Source organism: Nesoenas mayeri (assembly GCF_963082525.1).
Source record: "Nesoenas mayeri genome assembly, chromosome: 12".
Classification (NCBI taxonomy): Eukaryota; Metazoa; Chordata; class Aves; order Columbiformes; family Columbidae; genus Nesoenas; species Nesoenas mayeri.
Window position 1 is genome coordinate 3,934,737 of NC_137547.1, and position 19,774 is coordinate 3,954,510.

Consider the following 19,774-nt stretch of genomic DNA (forward strand, 5'->3'; position numbering starts at 1 on the left):
CATCTATACAATAAAAATTAAAAAAAAAAAAAAAAAAAAAGAAAAGGGAAAACTTAAAAATACGGAGATAACATTTTAAATAACTGAAAAGAACTGCCCACATTGTTGCTTTCTCCTGTGTTTTAATACGTCTCTACTACACTTTGGCTGTTTCCGTAAGACAGTGTTATGTTAGAGCTCTTTATGATGCGTTTAAACCAATAAGTTAATGTTAAATCCAGAACACAAATAAAAAGCGGCATTAATTTTAGGGGTTATAGGGAATGGGTGTTTATTGGGGGGAAGAAAGAGGGAGCTATACTCTGTGTTTTCAAATATTTGCACAGGATAGAAGTTTTAGGTTATTGTAATATCCGTTTGTTGTCTTTCTTTGCTCCGCAGCATTTGAAGAAGTGCGTGTAATCAGCGCACTGTAAAGTGTTGAAGTGAACAACTTAACTCCATTCAGAAAAGCATTCTGAGACTTAGTATCCTGAAAGACATGAGTCCTGAGAACAGGATCTGGGTTCCTGAATCACACCTGGTCAAGCTGGCGGGATGTAACTTGGCCAAATTCGCCTTGGTTGGGGTGATTCCATTAGGATGGTTTAACCCCTGCTGGCAACACAGCCCGGACGGCCGCTCACCCCAATAGGGGAGAGAATTGAAAGGGAGAAACTTACATGTTGAGTTAAACATGGTTTAATAAAATGTTAACATAAGATTAATGTATTCTAGTTATAATATATATAAAATGGAAATGAGAATATAAAGTAAAAGGTACTCCGTGCAATTCCTCACAGACCACCCTGGTCCCAACAGCCGGTGCCGGGGAAAAGAGAAAAAGGCAGAAAGGCCCCAAGGCCCCTGCAGAACAAGGCCCGGCTAAAACCTCCCGGACAGGACTCGGCCGAAACAGAGCGGGGCTCTGTCCCCTAGCCGTAAAATCCAGCTTGCCCTAAATACAAAGCCTGGCGCTAATGGCACAGATTGTCCTCGCTGGTCAGGCTGGCTGTCAGTTGGGTCTGTCTGTCCCACACCTGCGGACTGAGCTCACACAGACCTTGGCTCCCAGACTGCAGCCAAGATAACAGTAACTTCTTATATTCTCTTTGTTTCACCTCAAAACCACTGAAAATGCACTCGAAAAATATTGACTCTGTCCTGGGGTCCGATCTTGTTCTCAAACTAAATCCAGAGGGTGACTGAGCCAGCTGTGGAAAAGGAAGCTTTCCAACCACAGGAGCAAAGTTAACTTACTTGGAGTCAAACCAGCAGCCTGGTTGCTGTCTAACCTGGCTTGTAACTGAAGGGGCCAGAAATGAGTCCTGTTTGCTGAGCTCTTTGCAAAGTTGACTTCGTCATTTGCATCTTAGGAAAGCGCTTTATACAGCAGATACCCTGATTTTGAGTGGTGGTTAGTAATCCCATGGCAGTGGAATGCTAGTTTTTTTCTGCATGTGTATTTTTAGGTAAGCTGTGAAAAGATGCTCTGTGAAGCTCAGTTTCGAGTGGGTGAACTGAAGAAAAATGTGTGCAATCAAAAACCCAACTCCTTAAGATTTCCTTGTTTCATCAGGTTACTAACATGGGCACCTTTCAGCATGCTCGATTTTAAAGCTTCCAAAATCTGGTTACTGTGTCACCTATGATATATTGATACAGTTCAGTAACTAACGACATAAAAAGTGACAGTCAGTCTCTGAGGCCTTTGAAAATTGCTTGCTTTATTATGCACAATTTTAATTTCTTACAAGGACTGATGTATCAGTCACCACACGACTTAACTGCACATTAATTCACCTTCCGATGCAGTTAGGTGTTCTTTTGGTAGTCAATAATAAAAGAACTTGTCTGCTACCAAGGCTCAGGTGGCAGGGGGAGGATGTCAGCAGATGCTTCGTATTTACAGTTGCCTTCACTACTCTAGTGTTTGTTTTTGCTTGAGTCTGTGGGTGAGAAGAATAATCTGTGATCTTCACAGTGGCTGCTGCTGTTCCTGATCCATTATTCAACACGTGGGGACGGTGGCAGTAATCCCCAAATTATTTTATGAAGCTCATGGGAGATTAATGTTAAAATTAAAAGTTATTTGGGAAGCCCTTGGATTCCCCATCTTGTGGAGCGTGTCGCTTTTACAATAAATAGTAAAAAATAAATGAATGGGATTGTGAGGGGGAAAGGGAGGATTCGGCTCTCTGTGTCTTGACCTCAGTTACAGTTCTGTCCAAAGCCCTGCATCCTCAGCAGGTCTGGGTGTTGCTGTGCCTCACTGCGAACAGAAAGGAAATACTGCTCTGTAGTGAAATCAGGTTTATCACAGTGTCGTTTCCTGCTAAAAACAAGGCTTCTTTTAAGGACTTTAATCTAAAATAACTAATGAATGTAATGGCATTAAATAATAGAATACTGTTATGATGCCAAAAATAACTTCTTGGTCTCTTTGATCTTCATTTCAACTAAAGATATAAAATTCCACTAGAGGCTCTTGTAAACAGACTCCATTAATCCAAACAAATCGTTTTGAACAAGAGCGACTATAATAGGTGTTGATTAGACAGTGAATAACCTTGAGTTTTAATTTTCAGTGCAGCTTGAGTTAAGTCCCTGTTAATTGGCGTCTCACCTCGCAGCCGTGCTGCACCCCCTGAAGCCTGCGTGTGGCTGCTCCTGCTCCTCTTGGCTTAATTAATCATGCTCTTATTTCTTGGCAGCGGCCGTTACTGGGCAGGGAAACGCGGTTCCAGGTGTAGCCGTGAGTCCTTTTGGCTCGTGGGTGCTGCGGGAGCAGCTGAAACCCACACATGGCTGTGGTATTTCCAGCTGATGGCAACTAAAAAGTCTTTAAGCCTTCTGTCATTGAAAAAGTTCACATGGATTTTTTTTCTACATGTGCATTGTTTAGTAACATTCGTCACATGTGCAATGCAAGTGTCGGTGTGTTTGCATGCTGCTTAATTTTGTTTTACCGTAAAGCTTTATGTGACTACCTAAGAGCAAGAAGGATCCCATTTGAAAAGATGCAGACGCACATTATTTGTATTTAGAAGAAGAAAAACATCTAGTTCTGATGACACGTCATTCTTTTGTGTGGTTCTAAAGAGTGCACCGATTGATACAATTATCCCAATTAAGAGTGTCAGTGGAGTTGATAAAGACAAGTGCCCTGAGAGCTTTGGTTACAGTTACAGTTGGGATTGCAGTTACTACGGTTACAGATTACAGTTGAGAAATAATCAGTGTTTTCTAGAGTCTGATTTTTTGCCTGTTTTCCTTGTTGCTCCTGTATTGGAATGTTACCTTGATGGCTAAGCGTGCAGAGACTCAGTGAGGGTTGGACAGACGGACATGAGGTTCTCAGGGACATGGGGCAGTGCCAGGGGTGAGTTATGGTTGGACTTGATCTAAATGATTCTATGATAAAGCAGCCATAGGTGGATGTAAGAAATTTCCTAGCGACATTAAAATAAGTGCTGAAAACAGCATTTATTGCTGTGGATGTTGCAGCTGTGTTATTCAGAACATGGTGTGGTACCTGAGATGATGTGTGAGAAGAGGGCTTGGTGCCAGCATGGCCATAACAGAGGAATGGTGGGAGATGGCACCTTGTATTTTTGCAGAAGATCTTTTTTGGGGGGGGTGTGTTTTAGTTTAGTGTTTAATTTAAGCATTTGTCAGGCTCCCTCTGTAGGTGCCAGAGGAGGAGCAGCTTCTCCAAAGGTTGCTTTAGAACAGCTCAATCGAGTACCTGTGTGGATCTCCCTTCGAAGGATGTCGTCAGAGGAGTTGTCCTCTTTGCTAGCTATAGAGAGCCTGTGGTGATGGCCACTTCAGGTTGCTCGGCTTTTTGGACTATTCCCCTAACCATATGTGTGGGAAATTCCCATAAATTCCCACTGAAAAGTAATGTAAATGTTTTATTCCTCAGTCTCTGAGAGAAAGCAGCTTGTGTTGTTCATAGTGCTGCATTATTGAATAACATGATGCGGATGGTTTGAATTCTGTCCCTACCCCGACTCTGTTAAATACCTGGTTTTTTGACACCTGTGAACAACTTCCAGTTATTAAGATTTGATTTAAGTGTGTGTGCAATGGGGAATTATTAGATTCCACAGCTCATCTAAGGACTTGCTCTTAATAAATTGCTCTCTTCTGATGGTCCCTCAGAGCTTTAAGGAGCAATGCAGTTGTACTCGGTAACTAGAAACAATACATTTTAAAAACCCCTAGCTATTACTGTAATGGTCATTGCAGGAAACAAATGAAATTCTTTTAGCTACTCTGTGCCAGGGTTCCTCTGAATTTTCCTGGAATTAAAGGGCTGTGTCTTTTTTAAATATGTTGTTAGTCAAGATGATGATGAGTTTATGATATTACAGCAGCATGGAAATTTGTGGAACTATATGAAGACATCTTTATTTCAGCTCTAATCATAGGCAGTCTAAACATAACTTACTGCCTGTGAGAGGCACACATAATACAGTAAACTGTCAAATAAATGGGTTAACTGGCTGTCAGTCTCATTCTTCTCCGCCACCACTGCTGCGTGTGTACTACTTACTGCCTTGTGTTGGGGAGGGAGCGCGTTTCCAGTTCCCGTGTGTTCTCCAGGCAGTAGAAGCAGCAGTGTTTCTAGCGCTGTGGTGACTGTCAGCTCTTGCAGAGCTGGGGCTGAACACCGCCTGGCGCCCGAGTCCTCCCGCGGGATTCTGCTCAGCGTGTACTGGGAGCTCCCGGCCGCTTCCCAGCTGGGGGCTGAACCTCTGCTGCGCCGGCGGTGACACGCCGAGCGGGACCGTCGGTGCGAGCTGGAGCTGCGGTGCAGTAATGACCTATGGCATAAGAAACTAAACCTTACTACGGGTTATGAATCTGGATACTTATTTATTTATTTTTTATTGTATGCTACTCTTAAATTGCCCCTTAACTCAATCGGTAACTAGGAGCTCAAAAAGCGTGTTTCGTTTTCATTAGAGTAGTTGGTATTTCATTCTCCTGTGTGGTTTTCCTGACTTTCTGTTCCTTTTTTTTTTTCTTTCTTAGTCTTCATGAAGAAATCATTGACTTTTATAAGTATATGTCTCCCAGACCTGAAGAAGAGAGGATGCGGATGGAAGTGGTGAACAGGATAGAAAACGTTATAAAAGAGCTCTGGCCTAATGCAGATGTGAGTAGGACACTCTTCTATTTGTTAATATGTAAAAGCATCATTTGTGCCTGTTTACTTTGTGTAGTATTGAATAATGAAAATACTACTTATTTTTTGATATTTAAAACAAACAACAACAACAAAAGGATTTCTGGTCAAATCTTTATTTCTGGAATAATACAGGCCAACATTTTCTATCGCACATGGGAGCAAAGGTAAGCTAGACCTACTGTCATCAAAGAAAGGGCATGAGAAGTGGCAACATTTAGTCTCATTATTATTTACTTACTGAGATTAATGGGGACATATCAGGCTTATAAAAGAAATTATAAAAGAAATGATAAAAAAGTTCTGAAATTCGTGGTTTGGCTGAAGAATCTGTAGTGGGGCTTCTAGTCCAAAGACCTGAGGTCTTGAACAAGGCTCTTAAGATGGAATGCCAGCAATGCCACATCACACAGCCCACACTGCTGTTAAATTAAATGGAAATATCTTACAAATGTAAAAGAACCAGGAAGAAACAAGTCTGTAGATCTCTCCCTCCCTCTCTCTCTATGTATATATATGTATATATTAGATACATAATGCCTCTAATGCCTCTTTCCACCAAACGCAGGTTTTTACTAGTACTTGATTCAGTCAGGTGTTTCTCCAGTGCAGATCTATGCTTCTTTTTATTAGTTTTTAATAAAGGTTGAATTAAAGAGAAGCTAGAGAAGTTGCTTTTACAACTCAAGATGGTTTTATGGGGACACAGTTGGGTTTTTAGCATAACTGAGTCTAGTTTAATTGTATCTCTGTGCTAACACGGTGTTCATTTCCAGATGCAGGTTTGTAGCTGTAGTAACCTATCTGTGGGTAATGGTAGCTGAAAAATAGGACTTGTTAGCTGGAATAGCAAACCCAATGCAGACAGCAGAATCTTTAGTGTAAGGGATGCTCTTTGATCCTGCCACGGTAACAGATAGTATAGGAAACAGTGTGGGTATGGAACAGTTCTTGCTGTGGTACACCTTGCAAAGTCGTGCAGTAGGGGATTCCACCGAATAACCCATTGCTTCAGCCTAGAGAAGATGCTGCTGTTTCCTAGACAGGTTTGTGTGCTGCAGACTTCACTAGTGTAATGGGATCAATGGGTTTATTACCAGGGGATCGCTCTTCGTTACCACTGATGCTTGGAATGGGGCACAAGAACTTAGTGCTTACAGAGAGACTCTGTAGGACAGGCTTGATCTGTACAAGCCAGGTCTTGTATATTAAAATATGTATATTTTAATATACATATATATATATGTGTGTGTGTGTGTCTGTATATGACTTCGGGTCCTTAAGAAAATAGTCTTTCTTTAAGCTGCTGAAAATGGCTTTTGTAGCCATAATGTTTTAAAGGAAGGGAAGCAAATCCCAAGCCCTACGACCGGTCGGCTCAGCCGTGATGGGAGCGAGAAGCAGCCGAAAACTGAAGTTCGCTTTCAGTGGGTGCCAGTTAAAGCTGCCATGACCGTCTTTCTTCACTGTTCTTGACAATGGAAGAGAGCGAGAACGTGCCAGTTGTTTTTGCTCAAGTCAGTCACTGCTTTTCCAAGCCTAAGTCCCTGTTTTGTCTGCTGCTCTTAATGTTGAGGGAGAATTCTCCTCCTGCGTGCCCTTCCGCGCTCTGCAGGCCAGAAGGAGCCGAGCACTGACAGCAGCACGCCAGGCCACAACCTGGAAATTACTGTCATCTTGTATTTCTAGTACTTACTTCACAGATCTGCTCAGGAACCGAACTGCTGAACTGCACCGTGTTCAACTTTGACAGTCTTTTGTTGTAGTTTTTCAGTCGTTTGAGTTAATCACTAACCTTTTGGAAATCTGTGTTGGTTTAGCTACTTGTAAGATTCAAGTTTTGAGTAGATGCTCTGAGAAGGCGGAGTGTTAATGCGGTCCAATGTCCTCAGCTTTAGCCATAGTGCAAAGCAACAGGTTAATGTTTAAGCTGTTCATTTTGAGTCACAGAAGAGTGAATCCAGCTAAAATAAAGTTTAAGTTAAACATACACATTTGGTTTGCAGTTTCTCACTAAACACTTAGGTAGAACATACTCTATAAAAACTAAATACCGAGAAAAGGAAAGTCAGGCTTCATGAATCTAAATGTATAGAAAACATGTGGAATGTGTCTGTGCACCTACGTTTTTTTCCTGCTCCACTTAGGAAAAGGCTGTAAAGGCAGATGGAGGGGGATAGAACTAGGTATCCTCCACTGTTACGGTATTTATAGAAGTTAGCAATTGTGTCATTTGCTCTCTTACTCAAGGGAATGTGCTTAGAAGGAAACATTCCTAGTAAGTGAGAGCTGTTCTTGGCATCAGCAAGGCTCGGACCGTAGGAAGGGCTTTAGTTACACCAAAACCGAACAACCCCAAACACTGAACTAAAGCATTTTAAAGTTTTTCTTACCAATTGAACACGAAAATTTGACTCTTGAACAAATAAGTCCTTATACAGTGGAATTTAGGATACGTTTGTGATAATGTCCTTAGTTTGGTGTCCAAGTATTACGTGGCCTTGTAGATCTGAAAGAGGTGATGTAGCTTCACTTCTGAACCTTTGGAAATTAATATGAACGAGTTTGCAGAAGTCCAGGAGAAACAGTAACAGCAGCACGCAGGAGCGGGAGGACTCGCTGCAGTACTGTGAAGTCTCAGGTTATCTTATGGATGCAGATACTCAGAGAATAAAACAGAGAATAAGAACATCAGCAGCAGCGTTGGCACCACAAAAAGTAATGCTGACATCTCTCACTTCATAGTCGTGTCCTGGATTTGGGATGCGTTAAATGTGGACATGGCTGCAGAGCTTCAACAGTTTACATTCCAATTGAATAATGAGTCAAAATCCTTCAAAACTTCTGTTCTGATTTCCCCGCTCTTCCATCTTTCCAGATTTGATGGGAGAGGGATTGAAGTGTGGGTGTGGGTTGCTTTTATATAATAATTCAGTGTTTCTCATACTCCAAATTATTGTACAACAGCAGATGTTGTCTCATTCCTTTTGGTAAAGGTCATATATGTTGTATCAGTAAGTTTATGAATACTTTCAGGCTTGTTTATTCAATAAAGACTCTTTGCTGGTCAGCTGAACACCCTATTTTGTTTGATAATGTGAAAGCACATTTAGATTTTTCTGAACCCATCAGTGGTTGTTTCATTGTGCAAAAGCACTTTTCAGATGTTTTGGTAGCCAGATAAATGCTGGTTTGGCTGAACCTGGACAGTTTCACAGAGGATGCTTTTGCTGTTATCCTGGATTAAAAATAGTAATAATAATTATTACTTTCATAGCTGTGGGATGCCTTTATGCTGTTGTCAATATCTAGTACGATATTGATGCTAGTTCTGTGGTATCTCTTTGCAGTCTTTTCTAGTTTGAAAAGCTATGAACTTTTAAATCTGCTCCCAGCACGTGCTTTTTGTTGGGGACGGGGCGAACTGGCTGAAGGGAAGAAGCCAGAGAGTCGTGGTCAATGGGGCAGAGTCCAGTTGAGGCCTGGATCCAGTGCAGTGCCTCAGGGGCAGTGCTGGGGCCGGTGTTATTCAATATATTCATCAATGATTTGGATGAGGGAATAGAGTGACTGTCAGCAGATTTGCTGGTGACACCAAGCTGGGAGGAGTGGCTGACACTGGAAGCTGTGCTGCCATCAGAGACCTGGACAGGCTGGAGAGCTGGGCGGGGAGAAATTTAATGAAATAGAACAAGGGCAAGTGTAGAGTCTTGAATCTGGGCAGGAACAACCCCAGGTTCAGTGTAAGTTGGGGAATGACCTGTTAGAGAGCAGCGTAGGGGAAAGGGACCTGGGGGTCCTGGGGACAGCAGGGTGACCATGAGCCAGCACTGGGCCCTTGTGGCCAGGAAGCCAATGGTACCTGGGGTGGGTTAGAAGGGGGTGGTCAGTAGGTCAGAGAGGTTCTCCTGCCCCTCTGCTCTGCCCTGGGGAGACCACACCTGGAATATTGTGTCCAGTTGCGGCCCCTCAGTTCCAGCAGGACAGGGAACTGCTGCAGAGAGTCCAGCGCAGCCACCAAGATGCTGAAGGGAGTGGAGCATCTCCCGTGTGAGGAAAGGCTGAGGGAGCTGGGGCTCTGGAGCTGGACAAGAGGACACTGAGGGGGGACTCATTCCTGGGGATCAATATGGAAAGGGGGAGTGTCAGGAGGATGGAGCCAGGCTCTTCTGGTGACAACCAGTGACAGGACAAAGGGCAGTGGGTGCAAACTGGAACACAGGAGGTTCCACTGAAAGAGGAGAAGAAACTTGTTGGGGGTGAGGGTGTCAGAGCCTGGCCCAGGCTGCCCAGGGGGGTTGTGGAGTCTCCTTCTGTGCAGACATTCCAACCCGCCTGGACACCTTCCTGTGTAACCTCATCTGGGTGTTCCTGCTCCATGGGGGGATTGCACTGGATGAGCTTCCCAGGGCCCTTCCAACCCCTGACATTCTGGGATTCTCAGGGGGCAAAGATAGTCAAGTGATGGAAAATAATCAAGAGGAAGCGCTCCTATTACTTCGTTGTCTACTAAAGTATCAAGGCACTTACTTGCAAAACATCATGTTTTCCTGTCTCTCCCTCTTCCTTATCCCAAAGGAGAAAAACATAAAAAGTGGGTCACTTGACACACAAATAGGTGGCGATCAAGCTGGTGTATGAGACTCATTAAGGCAGGAAACACATCAGAAGCCTGTGCAGGAAAATGAGTCCAAATGTGGGGAAGGTTTGACTTTGAAGTCTCAGCAGCTCCTGTGACCACGTTTAAACAAGAAACACAAAAATTGTGTTACTTGCTCTGTAATTCAGAAAAAAAATGGATTGTGATATATATACATATATATATATTTAAAGTAGCCAAAGAAACAGAAATATATAAAACTTCTAAAACATGTTTAAAAAGTGAAGGGTATAGTTTGAGATATGGAAGCAAAAAAGAAATTGAAATGATACTGGGGGGTTTATGTGCTGTCACTCTGAAGTGTTTCAGAATCTTTTGATTTAGAAGTGTTACCAAATCTTGTCACAATTAAAATGTTTACATTATGAAGAAGGTTTTGTAATAGAGAACTCAAAGTTATGAATGTTTCATGGGTAATAGCAGTGAAGATTTGCCTCTTATACCACCCTGAAAATATAAATGCTTTAAGAGCAAAGGGGACTTGTGTGCATGTGCCTGCTGGCAATACCGAAATCTGCCCATGGAGGGAAGCACTCACCAGCCTTCACAAGCAACTTGTCTTCTGGAGCCTCAAAATGTATTTTCACATATCCTGCTCTTGTGTTTCAGGTGCAGATATTTGGCAGTTTTAAAACTGGTTTATATTTACCTACAAGGTGAGTCATTTTTTGGTGTAAGTTGTACACAAGATAAAAGAAAGTCATATGCAACCTGTACCTCTGTGTGATTTAGCTGCTGTCCCAGCATCTCTGTTCCTTGTGTCTGCTTGTTATATTAAGATGTGTTAAGCTATTAGTAGTCTGCTAAGTGTACGGAAGTGTAGTAATTAAGACTGGTGACTGTAATACAGGTGTCTATCTAGATTTTGCATGTATCAGTAAAAGATCTGAATCACCATGTTGTCAAAAAAGGCTTATTTTGTAATTTGGCTTCATTAAGTGACTAAAGCAAAACAAGAGGATGGCCTCAGAAGAGAAGCTAAGCTTTATCTCCACAGACAATTAAATTGAAACATTTAACGTTACTTAATGTTAACACTGGGAGGAGTACGTACAGAGCTGGTTTTTTCTTCTTTCGGTTGTCTTTTATGAAATCTGTACTACATCAACCGCTGCCTTTTCCAAGTCTGTTCCTGGTTTTCATAAAGAGTCATTACTCAGTGACACCAGTGTCTCCTGTGTAGAAATTGTAAATATTTTTGACAATTGAATAGAAATAGAAGGAAGGGCTCCAGTGGCTGCAGGGCATGGACACATTATGTCTGAGGTTAACACCTGAATCCAGTTCTGTGCTTTGGGAATGAGGCTTTCATCCCTGGTACTGGCAGCAAGTGAGGAAGACCTGAGCTGTCGTTCCGTCTCTTTCTGAAAAGCAAAGTGTCTGTCAGATGCCTCACTATCCGCTTTAGCCCCAGGAGCTGCCCGAGAGCTCAATGGCTCGGGTTCTGGTAGAATTTGCCTAATATCCTTGGGTTAAACTGGTGCCGAAGGTTTGGGTTGTGGAGCTGCTGGGTCTCCAAGGTGTTTTGCAGGCGATATCGATCCTCAGGGTGACGACAGAGCTGCTTTTCTTGCTGTGCACCCGACACATAGCTCCTGTTGTTACCTGTCGGCATCAGGAGCAGCTTGAGCACGGGTTCAGTTCCGCAGCGCCCAGCAGCATCTCCTCCCTGTTGGCAGTGGGCGTTTCACCTGCTGCAGACCTTTCTTTGGGCTGGTTAAAGCGATGCTGTTCGTGCAGCAGCAGACCTCTAGAATCTGGAGAGGGGGACAAGAACTGTCCCTAAATTTGGGGTGTTTTCAGTGATGCCGTTTTCCGTCTGAGTGCTGTTCCAGCTCTGGTTGTTTGCTCGGCTCCTTGTGCTCCCGGGAAATGACGGCGGAGGTTGGGGAGCAAGGAGCAGCGAGCTGGGCATCTCACAATGGACACCAGGCACCTTTGAGCCTGAGTTTAGGCGGGAATTAGTGCACCAGCTCCTGTGCAGTCAAATATGTGTGTGCATAGTGGGATGGAGCCACCTCTTCGAGGAGCTGAGTTAATGACCCCAGTTAATTAGATGGTTTGATCTTATTTAACAACTTGTTGCTTTCTGAAGTCAAAGTGGCCACATTTTCCACTCTCCTTCCCGGCTGCGTGTTCTCAGCACCACGTGCAGCTGTTGCCATCACCCCAAAAACCAGCTCTGAGGTGCAAAGCAGCACAAAATGGCCCTAGAAGTGTTTGGGGTTTTTAAAGGGGGGGTGCAGGGGACTGCTTTCTGCCCGGCCCATGTTGAATGGATTTGCTGTGGGTCTGGGGGCGAGGTTGGTCTATAATTTGAATAAATCTGTCTTTTCTTTCCATTTCAGCGATATTGATTTAGTTGTGTTTGGAAAATGGGAGACGTTACCTCTCTGGACCTTGGAAGAAGCTCTTAGAAAGCACAATGTAGCAGATGAAAACTCAGTAAAGGTTTTAGATAAAGCAACTGTAAGTTTGGGGGAAGAGGGTATTTCCTTGTTCTAAGCTAAATTTCTAATCAAAGAAAGATCTTGGCTAAAAGGATGGATTTTCATAAGTGGAAACTATTTTATATGTAAATTTGAAATAGAACCAATAGAACCTTTTAATTTAGTACAGTTTTTATTACTGACAATATAATTGACAGTGTTCCAACAGAAGCATTTCTTCCGTTGGGGAAAATCGACAGGTTTTCCATGCACTTGCTTTTAAGTGAGGTTATACTAATTATTGTTGTGAACTAATGTGATTAGACTTGGGAATTTCTGGACTGAGTTTGTACGTAAGTAGATGATTTATTTGTTGTTATTCCAAGCAAGCAGAGGTGATACATTTTCACATGGAAGTAGTAAGTACAGTTTTATATAAACATGTAATGGAATGCCTGGCACGGGACAGGATTAATTCCATTATAACTTCCCACCTTTTGCTAATTGTAAGAGTATGGAAGAGTGCTGGGGTTTAAATAGGTGTCTAATTGATGGCTGTGATTAGTAGAGAGGTAATTTGGAAAGCAGCCAGGTGTCAGAGTGCTCTCAGTGTCTTTTGGAGGTGATTTTGATGAGGAGTCAATGACCCACGAGAATATCTGTTACCTTTGGTCTTTCTTTCTTAAGCGTTTGTCTCCCTCTGGTGTTTGTTGTTCCCACTAGAACTGTGTTTCTGCACCGGGAACGGACTGAAAACGGTTTGAAATGAATCACTTTGAACATGGAGTGTTAAACTCTGTTCAACAGGACAGTAAATTGAAAATAGCATTTATGAGATAGAAAAGCAAAGTTGATGTAAACAGGCTGGCAAGGAGTGCGAGTTCATAAATAGGCAGGAGTCCTGTTCTCTCTGGCTGCCTCCTCTCTACAAATCCATCAAATGTTTCAGTTCTACTGGCGCGTATAAGTATGAATGAACCCAAATGTATCTTGGCAATCTGTATTGACTTAATCTGTCTTTCTTTTGCAGGTACCTATTATTAAACTGACAGATTCCTTCACTGACGTAAAAGTTGATATAAGCTTTAATGTACAGAACGGGGTTAAAGCAGCCCAGCTCATCAAAGATTTTATCAAGGTTAGGCAACGCTATAACAGAATTACAGAGCTCATTCATTTGCTTTTCTGTTTTACTTTGTATCCTTACTAGAGATGTGCTTTCACTCTCTCTCATTTTTTGCTGATACTGTTGTGTGACATTCTTAGATTGTAGATGTATTGCCCGAAAAGGCGTGTGGATCGTAACATGTACAAAGAAACAGTGGGGAAATTCTAATGATGTAAGGAGAATGCACTAATACCTATCTTAAACGTTCTGCTCATTTAACTGTGATTCCTTGAATGTGAAATTAGTAATAACCACACATTCCTGCAGAATGTAGGAATAACTTTGTTCTAGGTTGAATATTGTTTCAGCATACAAGTGCTAGTTGATTAGAATAAGTTAAATTAAGTTATTGTTCAGAGATTCACTACTACCTCTATCATAGATAGAGTTATTTTTGTTTAATATATAGGATCGTTTAATTAGGGTTAGTGAGCTTTTGTATTTAAAGTTTCGAAGGATCATTTCACTCTTCCTTATTCAGTGCTCATAATAAATGTCTCAAAAGGAGTTGAAAATTAGTCTTGGATTTTCACGTTCCATGTAGGGAGATGAAGAGCAGTTCAGGCTCACTTTGTGCTTAAGTATTACTGTTCTGCTATTAACTGCTTTGGGTTTTTAACCAAACTAATGGGCAGCAGGAGAATCAAAGTATTGCAATAGCTAGACAAGTAAAATGCCTTCAGAAAACCCTGTAAATCTGAATAAAGCAAGCACTTTACTTTCAGTTTTAAGGGCTAGGAGTCATGTACATCTGCTTTATTAATGTCATTGAGTTGCAAGAAGTCTTCTAAGTTGGGGAGGATTCTCAGAAGCTGATGAGTTGAATGTGTGGCATTCAACTTGTTCATCTTCAGTTCCTTTATGTCCGTTTGGCAGCAGGTATGAAAGTAGCTCAGTTGGCTTCTGCAGCATCTGCTGCTTTAACCTGTAGAAGGGCCTAGGAGAAGAATCTCCATGCTTGGTTCAGTTTCAGTAGGACAGACCTTTTAGCAGGGTGTTTTATGACAGGATGAGGGGTGATGGTTTTAAACTAAAGGAGGGAGATTCGGGCTGGACATGAGGAAGGAATTGTTGGCCCTGAGGGTGGTGAGAGCCTGGCCCAGGTTGGCCAGAGAGGTGGTGGATGAACCATCCCTGGAGACATCCCAGGCCAGGCTGGTCAGGGCTCTGAGCAACCTGAGCTGGTGAAGATGTCCCTGCTCATGGCAGGGGGCACTGGGGGAGCTGGGGAGGGCCCTTCAACACAAACCATCTGTGATTCCGTGGTTCTGTCACAGTCAGTACCTGTCTGCGTGGTCTCAGCTGTGCAGTCACGTACACCTGCGTTAACCTTGTGGTGCTGAGGCCTCGGGCACCGGATCTGGAGCAAGAGGGTGGGTGGATCCAGGGACCTTCCTCCCTTGGCCTCCATCTGGTGAATAGGACTCACTTTTGTTGGCCAACTGTTTGTTGCTGAATCAAAACCCATAGTTTTGTGCTATGTAGCTACTTGTTGAAAGATGCCCAGATGCCCTTTTGCAGGACAATTTCACTTCAGTTTTCACGTCTGTGCGTTGTCCCATTGTGGTGGACATGCAGTCTGTGCTTGGTTTTCTGCCACAGCACAGGGGCTGTATTTCTGTTATGCTCCACATATACATTTACTTTTAGCTAAGTCCATAAAGCCCTGTATCATTGCCCAAAATTGCCTATGCACCTCTTAATTTCCAGATCAGAGGTTGTCTTCTCTTGAGAGCCTGAAGGCATCTGTGTGTGCTTAGAAGAAGGTGTTAGCGCGTTGTGTGGGGCTCGGCGGGAGCAGCCTCTGCCCTGCGGAGCTGCGGGGTTTGCAGTTTCCTGAGAAAAAACCCATCTTCGAATTTCGATAGGTGCTGATATTCAACGCTTCAGCTTGTGACTGTAAGATGTTAGTAGTTCAGGAAGGTGATCTTGGGTTAAATAGGGTCACCAATGCTCACCGTGGAGAAATTGTCCTTTGCCTTGAATCTTTTACAGTCATAGATACCATGATCACAGAATGTTAGGGATTGGAAGATCCACACCTCGTCTTTGACACTGGGGAACTTGTTAGCTCTGTGTTGATAAAACCAGTGATGTTATCGATATTATGGAGCCTCCCTTGCCCCCGGGGGTGTCCGCTGTGCAGACACAGCCAGCCTGTGTGGCTGCCCCAAGGGCCGTGTGTCCCTGCGGACAATCCCAGGGACAATCCCGTAACCCAGCGGTGAGCATTCGGCTCTTCGGAAACGCGATCTGGGTGTTGTCATCCTGAGAACTGGTGTGAGCTCTGGGCTTGGGACAGACTCCTGGGTCCGCTTTGGGATGGCCCCTTGGCTGTGGCAGGCAGGTGTTGTTACAGATGTGGAGATCTCCGTGGTTCTTCTTTGCTTTCCTTTTCACTTGTATGAGAAAAGCAAAGGTATTTATACGTTCAAACAAAATCATGCTGATTTTATGAGGTAATAATATTTTTCTAAGGTTAATATTTGCTACTGGAGTTGAAGAGGTAAAATCACTGTCTTGGTGACAGGCAGAGCACTTGGTTTCTCCCCATTACTAAAAATAATAAGTTAGAACTATACCTACCTTTGAAACTTAATATAACAGCTTCAATATGCGTTCTTAGCATCAATTGTACGTCTGCATCGCTGTATCCCAACCCTTCTGTTTTTCTCTTTCAGAAATATCCTGTATTACCCTATCTAGTTTTAGTATTGAAACAGTTCCTGTTGCAGAGGGACCTTAATGAAGTATTTACAGGCGGAATCGGTTCTTATAGTCTTTTTTTAATGGCTGTCAGTTTCCTTCAGGTAAGCGTCATGAAATGTGTTGATGCCATTGCTGCAAAAGGACATTACATTGAGAGGGAATGGAATCAATCTTTAAATGTAACCATTTCAGCTAACCTGTTCGTGCTTTGGCACCCCTTGTCATATAAAAACATGCACATCCCACCTGTCTTCTTTCTCCCATTCTGGTACTTCTAGTATTAGAAATGTTTGGAACAACCGCTGGTGTATCCGTACCAGGCGCAGATGTCATATGAGACAAAATAACTTGACTATTGTGTACCTTATTGGGAAGAATCCATGTAGGTTAGTGTTAGATGCAGGTGTCTTTCATAACACTTGTTTTCCAGCTCATACACCCTCTGCGTGTTTAATGAACACAACAGAATTTTATATGTTTATCATGTTTTTAAGCTGATACCAACTAAATGTGGTTTACAGCATTCTCTTAAATCTAAGAGCACAAAATGCATGAGCTAAATCTGTATTTTTGTGCCTGGAAGAGAAAAATATTGTAGAAATATGAAGTAGCCAAGTTCTGGCTTTATGAATCTTGCACTAAATTGTGTAAGCGTGTGTCTGTACTTCTCCAGACTGCAGTCAGGTTTAGACCCGAGCCTTGAGCTGGAGCTCGGGGTTTATCAAGCGCCGGTGCAGTTGCTCTGAGCACAAAAGCAGCGAAGGCAACAGGCGGGTCCTTTTTAGAGAAACCACAATCTCTCCCAACCCCAGTTGTTTTGAATGTTGACTAACAGCATTTCCATTTGCTCCTGAAAAACAAGAGGTCGCGTTTTGTACCTGTCACAGTTAGGAACGGCTCTTGTTTGTAACCTCTCAGGCTGCATCCGCAGCAGCAGAGGGGATGGCTGTAGAGCTGCGTGCATCAAAGCCGGTGTTTGTACTGCAAACCCAGGTTCCTGAAGTGCAGATATCTTGGCTTTTTTGCAAGAACGCTGCCATTAGTGCTGGAAGTTCGTTTACCAAACTGAAAGTCCAAATACAAAACTATTAATACTTGCCAACCTTATTTTTAAGAGGTAATTAATTTACAAACATTTTGATAACGTTGTTTTGAATATGCAAAACTGCTTTATGAAGGAAAGATACTACATTTAGACATGTTTGCTTTATCTATTACATTTTCTTATTGTTTATTATTGTATTTAGACATGTTTGCTGTGAAGAATAAAAGGCACTTAAAGGGACTTGAAACTTGAGGTCTTAAGACAATGATTTTTTTTCTCTCTTCTTAATAGCTGCATCCCAGGGAAGATGCCTGTATGCCCAATGCCAACTATGGTGTTCTTTTAATAGAGTTTTTTGAATTATATGGACGTCACTTCAATTATCTGAAGACCGGAATCCGAATAAAGGATGGCGGCTCTTACGTTGCCAAGGATGAAGTGCAAAAAAGCATGTTGGATGGCTACAGACCATCGATGCTGTATATCGAAGACCCCTTACAGCCAGGTATCCTCGTAAACCAACATCTTACCGATTGCCTGAGAAAATAAGTTGGGGGAACGCTTAATCCAGAGGAGCTAAAGCAAAGAATAGAGTCACAGAATCATTTGGGTTGGAAGACACCTTCAAGATCATCGAGTCCAACCAGAACCCACCCCTGGCACTGCCCCATGTCCTGAGAACCTCATGTCCGTCTGTCCAACCCTCCGGGGATGGTGACTCCAGCACTGCCCTGGGCAGCCTGTTCCAATGCCCCACAGCCCTTTGGGGAAGAAATTGTTCCCAGATCCAACCTCAACCTCCCCTGGCGCAACTTGAGGCCGTTTCTTTGTGTCCCTGTCTCCCCTCAGCTCCTGTTCTCCAGGTGAACCCCCCAGGTCCCTCAGCCGCTCCCATCACATTGTGCTCCAGCCCCTCACCAGCTCCGTTCCCTTCTCTCCACTCGCTCCAGCACCTCAAGGCCTTTCTTGGTGTGAGGGGCCCAAAACTGCCCCCAGGATTCGAGGTTTGGCCTCCCCAGGTCCCAGCACAGGGACGGTCACTTCTCTAGGACACCTGTACATGTGCATGGTCCCTTCTGAGCTCGTGCCCCGCACAGCGTGTTGCCGCCCCTGGGCACGCTCTCCCAATTGAGTCTGTGAAGTCCCGTCAACATGTAGAGGTTCCATTCTGTACTGTCACCTTTACGTTAAGGTTGATCGTTGACTTGAGTGGGTGGCTGCTGACATGGAGAATCAAGTGCTGTTCATAGAACAGAGTTAACACGCTTCTGATCTAGAAAAATGTCACCCAGGATAGTATGGTTGCACGTGGAATTATATGTAGTATAGCATTTGTTTTCTTCATGTATTGTGCTTTTTCCCATGAGTTAGCATTTTGGACTCCTGTACATGTATATATCTATAGGTCTGTTAAGCTCTTGGAAGTATTTATGATTCAGTAATCCTCTGCTGTTCCTCAAGAAGTAACTGCAGTGAGGTGGGACTTCAGGCCAATTTAAAAAAACATTCCTATCTTCTGTGTGAGGGGAGGTAACCACGGTTTCAGTCTCATTTATTTATGTGATTATATTCTTATTTCAAGGTAATGATGTTGGGAGGAGTTCCTATGGTGCCATGCAAGTCAAACAGGCTTTTGATTATGCCTATGTTGTTTTGAGCCATGCAGTTTCCCCAATAGCTAAATATTACCCTAACAACGAAACGGAAAGGTAAATTTTATGAGTCTAAATCTCAGACGTTAATTGCTTATATTTCTGTGTACATAAGTATTACTTGTGGTGACTCTTTTTTTCACGGTTTACAGTATATTAGGTAGAATAATTAGAGTAACGCAAGAAGTGGCCACGTACAGAGACTGGATATCAAAGCAGTGGGGGACGCAAAGCAGGACAGAGTCTTCATGTAACGGTGAGTTTTCACTAAACATGGCGGATGGTGGGAAATTCCTGCGTATTTTGGCTTGAATTTTCTTGTTGCTTTTGCCCCACATAGGGCAGTGTGTGCAGCTTAATATGACTTCATATTTTGCTCAGTGGTGATGGACTTTTTCTTGTGCTCTCACCCAGGAAACTGAGATTTGTACAAGAATAAAAAGGCCACACTCCGTGTTTCTTGTGCTGCGATAGATTTGGTCTGTAGAGAGTGCTGGCCTGCAAAAGGAGGCTTTGGAAAAGCTTCCCGTTTAAAGTACACGTGCTGTTACCATCGCTTCCTTTGTCCTTTAAACGTGGACAAGGTTTTTAAAAGAACTACTGGGAATGCTTGTTTAAATCTAAATCCTTACCCTCCATTGCTCTTTTGTTTTTAATTTTAAACTTTCATATATTGTATGCATAAGGAAGCAGTATTTAAACCAGGATTGACTATGTAAGTGGAATAAGTCTTTACCACAGAGAAATCCTGAAATATCAACTGTAATTCTTGTAACTAACAAATGGAAACACACAAGATCTGGCTGGAGAACTTGCTGAAAATGTCCTTGAAAATAATCTTTTTGTTGCCCATCTTCTGACTCCACCAGCCAGCCTCTTGTGGTGTATCTGCTGGCTGAGTTTGCGAATTGAAATTGATTTTAATTCTCTCCAAT

At 43.0% G+C, this 19,774-nt stretch overlaps 1 protein-coding gene across 1 annotated transcript in view; it reads left to right on the forward strand.

Annotated features, from left to right (window-relative positions):
• The window catches only part of TENT4B (terminal nucleotidyltransferase 4B), a 39,144-nt gene that overhangs the window by 13,695 nt on the left and 5,675 nt on the right, over positions 1-19,774 (forward strand). Inside the window, exons 2-9 of the mRNA XM_080352030.1 lie at positions 5,023-5,146; positions 10,446-10,492; positions 12,185-12,305; positions 13,296-13,403; positions 16,115-16,243; positions 17,479-17,692; positions 18,770-18,896; positions 18,992-19,095. Coding sequence (XP_080208156.1) covers positions 5,023-5,146; positions 10,446-10,492; positions 12,185-12,305; positions 13,296-13,403; positions 16,115-16,243; positions 17,479-17,692; positions 18,770-18,896; positions 18,992-19,095 — 974 coding nt within the window. The remainder of the gene's footprint in view (positions 1-5,022; positions 5,147-10,445; positions 10,493-12,184; positions 12,306-13,295; positions 13,404-16,114; positions 16,244-17,478; positions 17,693-18,769; positions 18,897-18,991; positions 19,096-19,774) is intronic.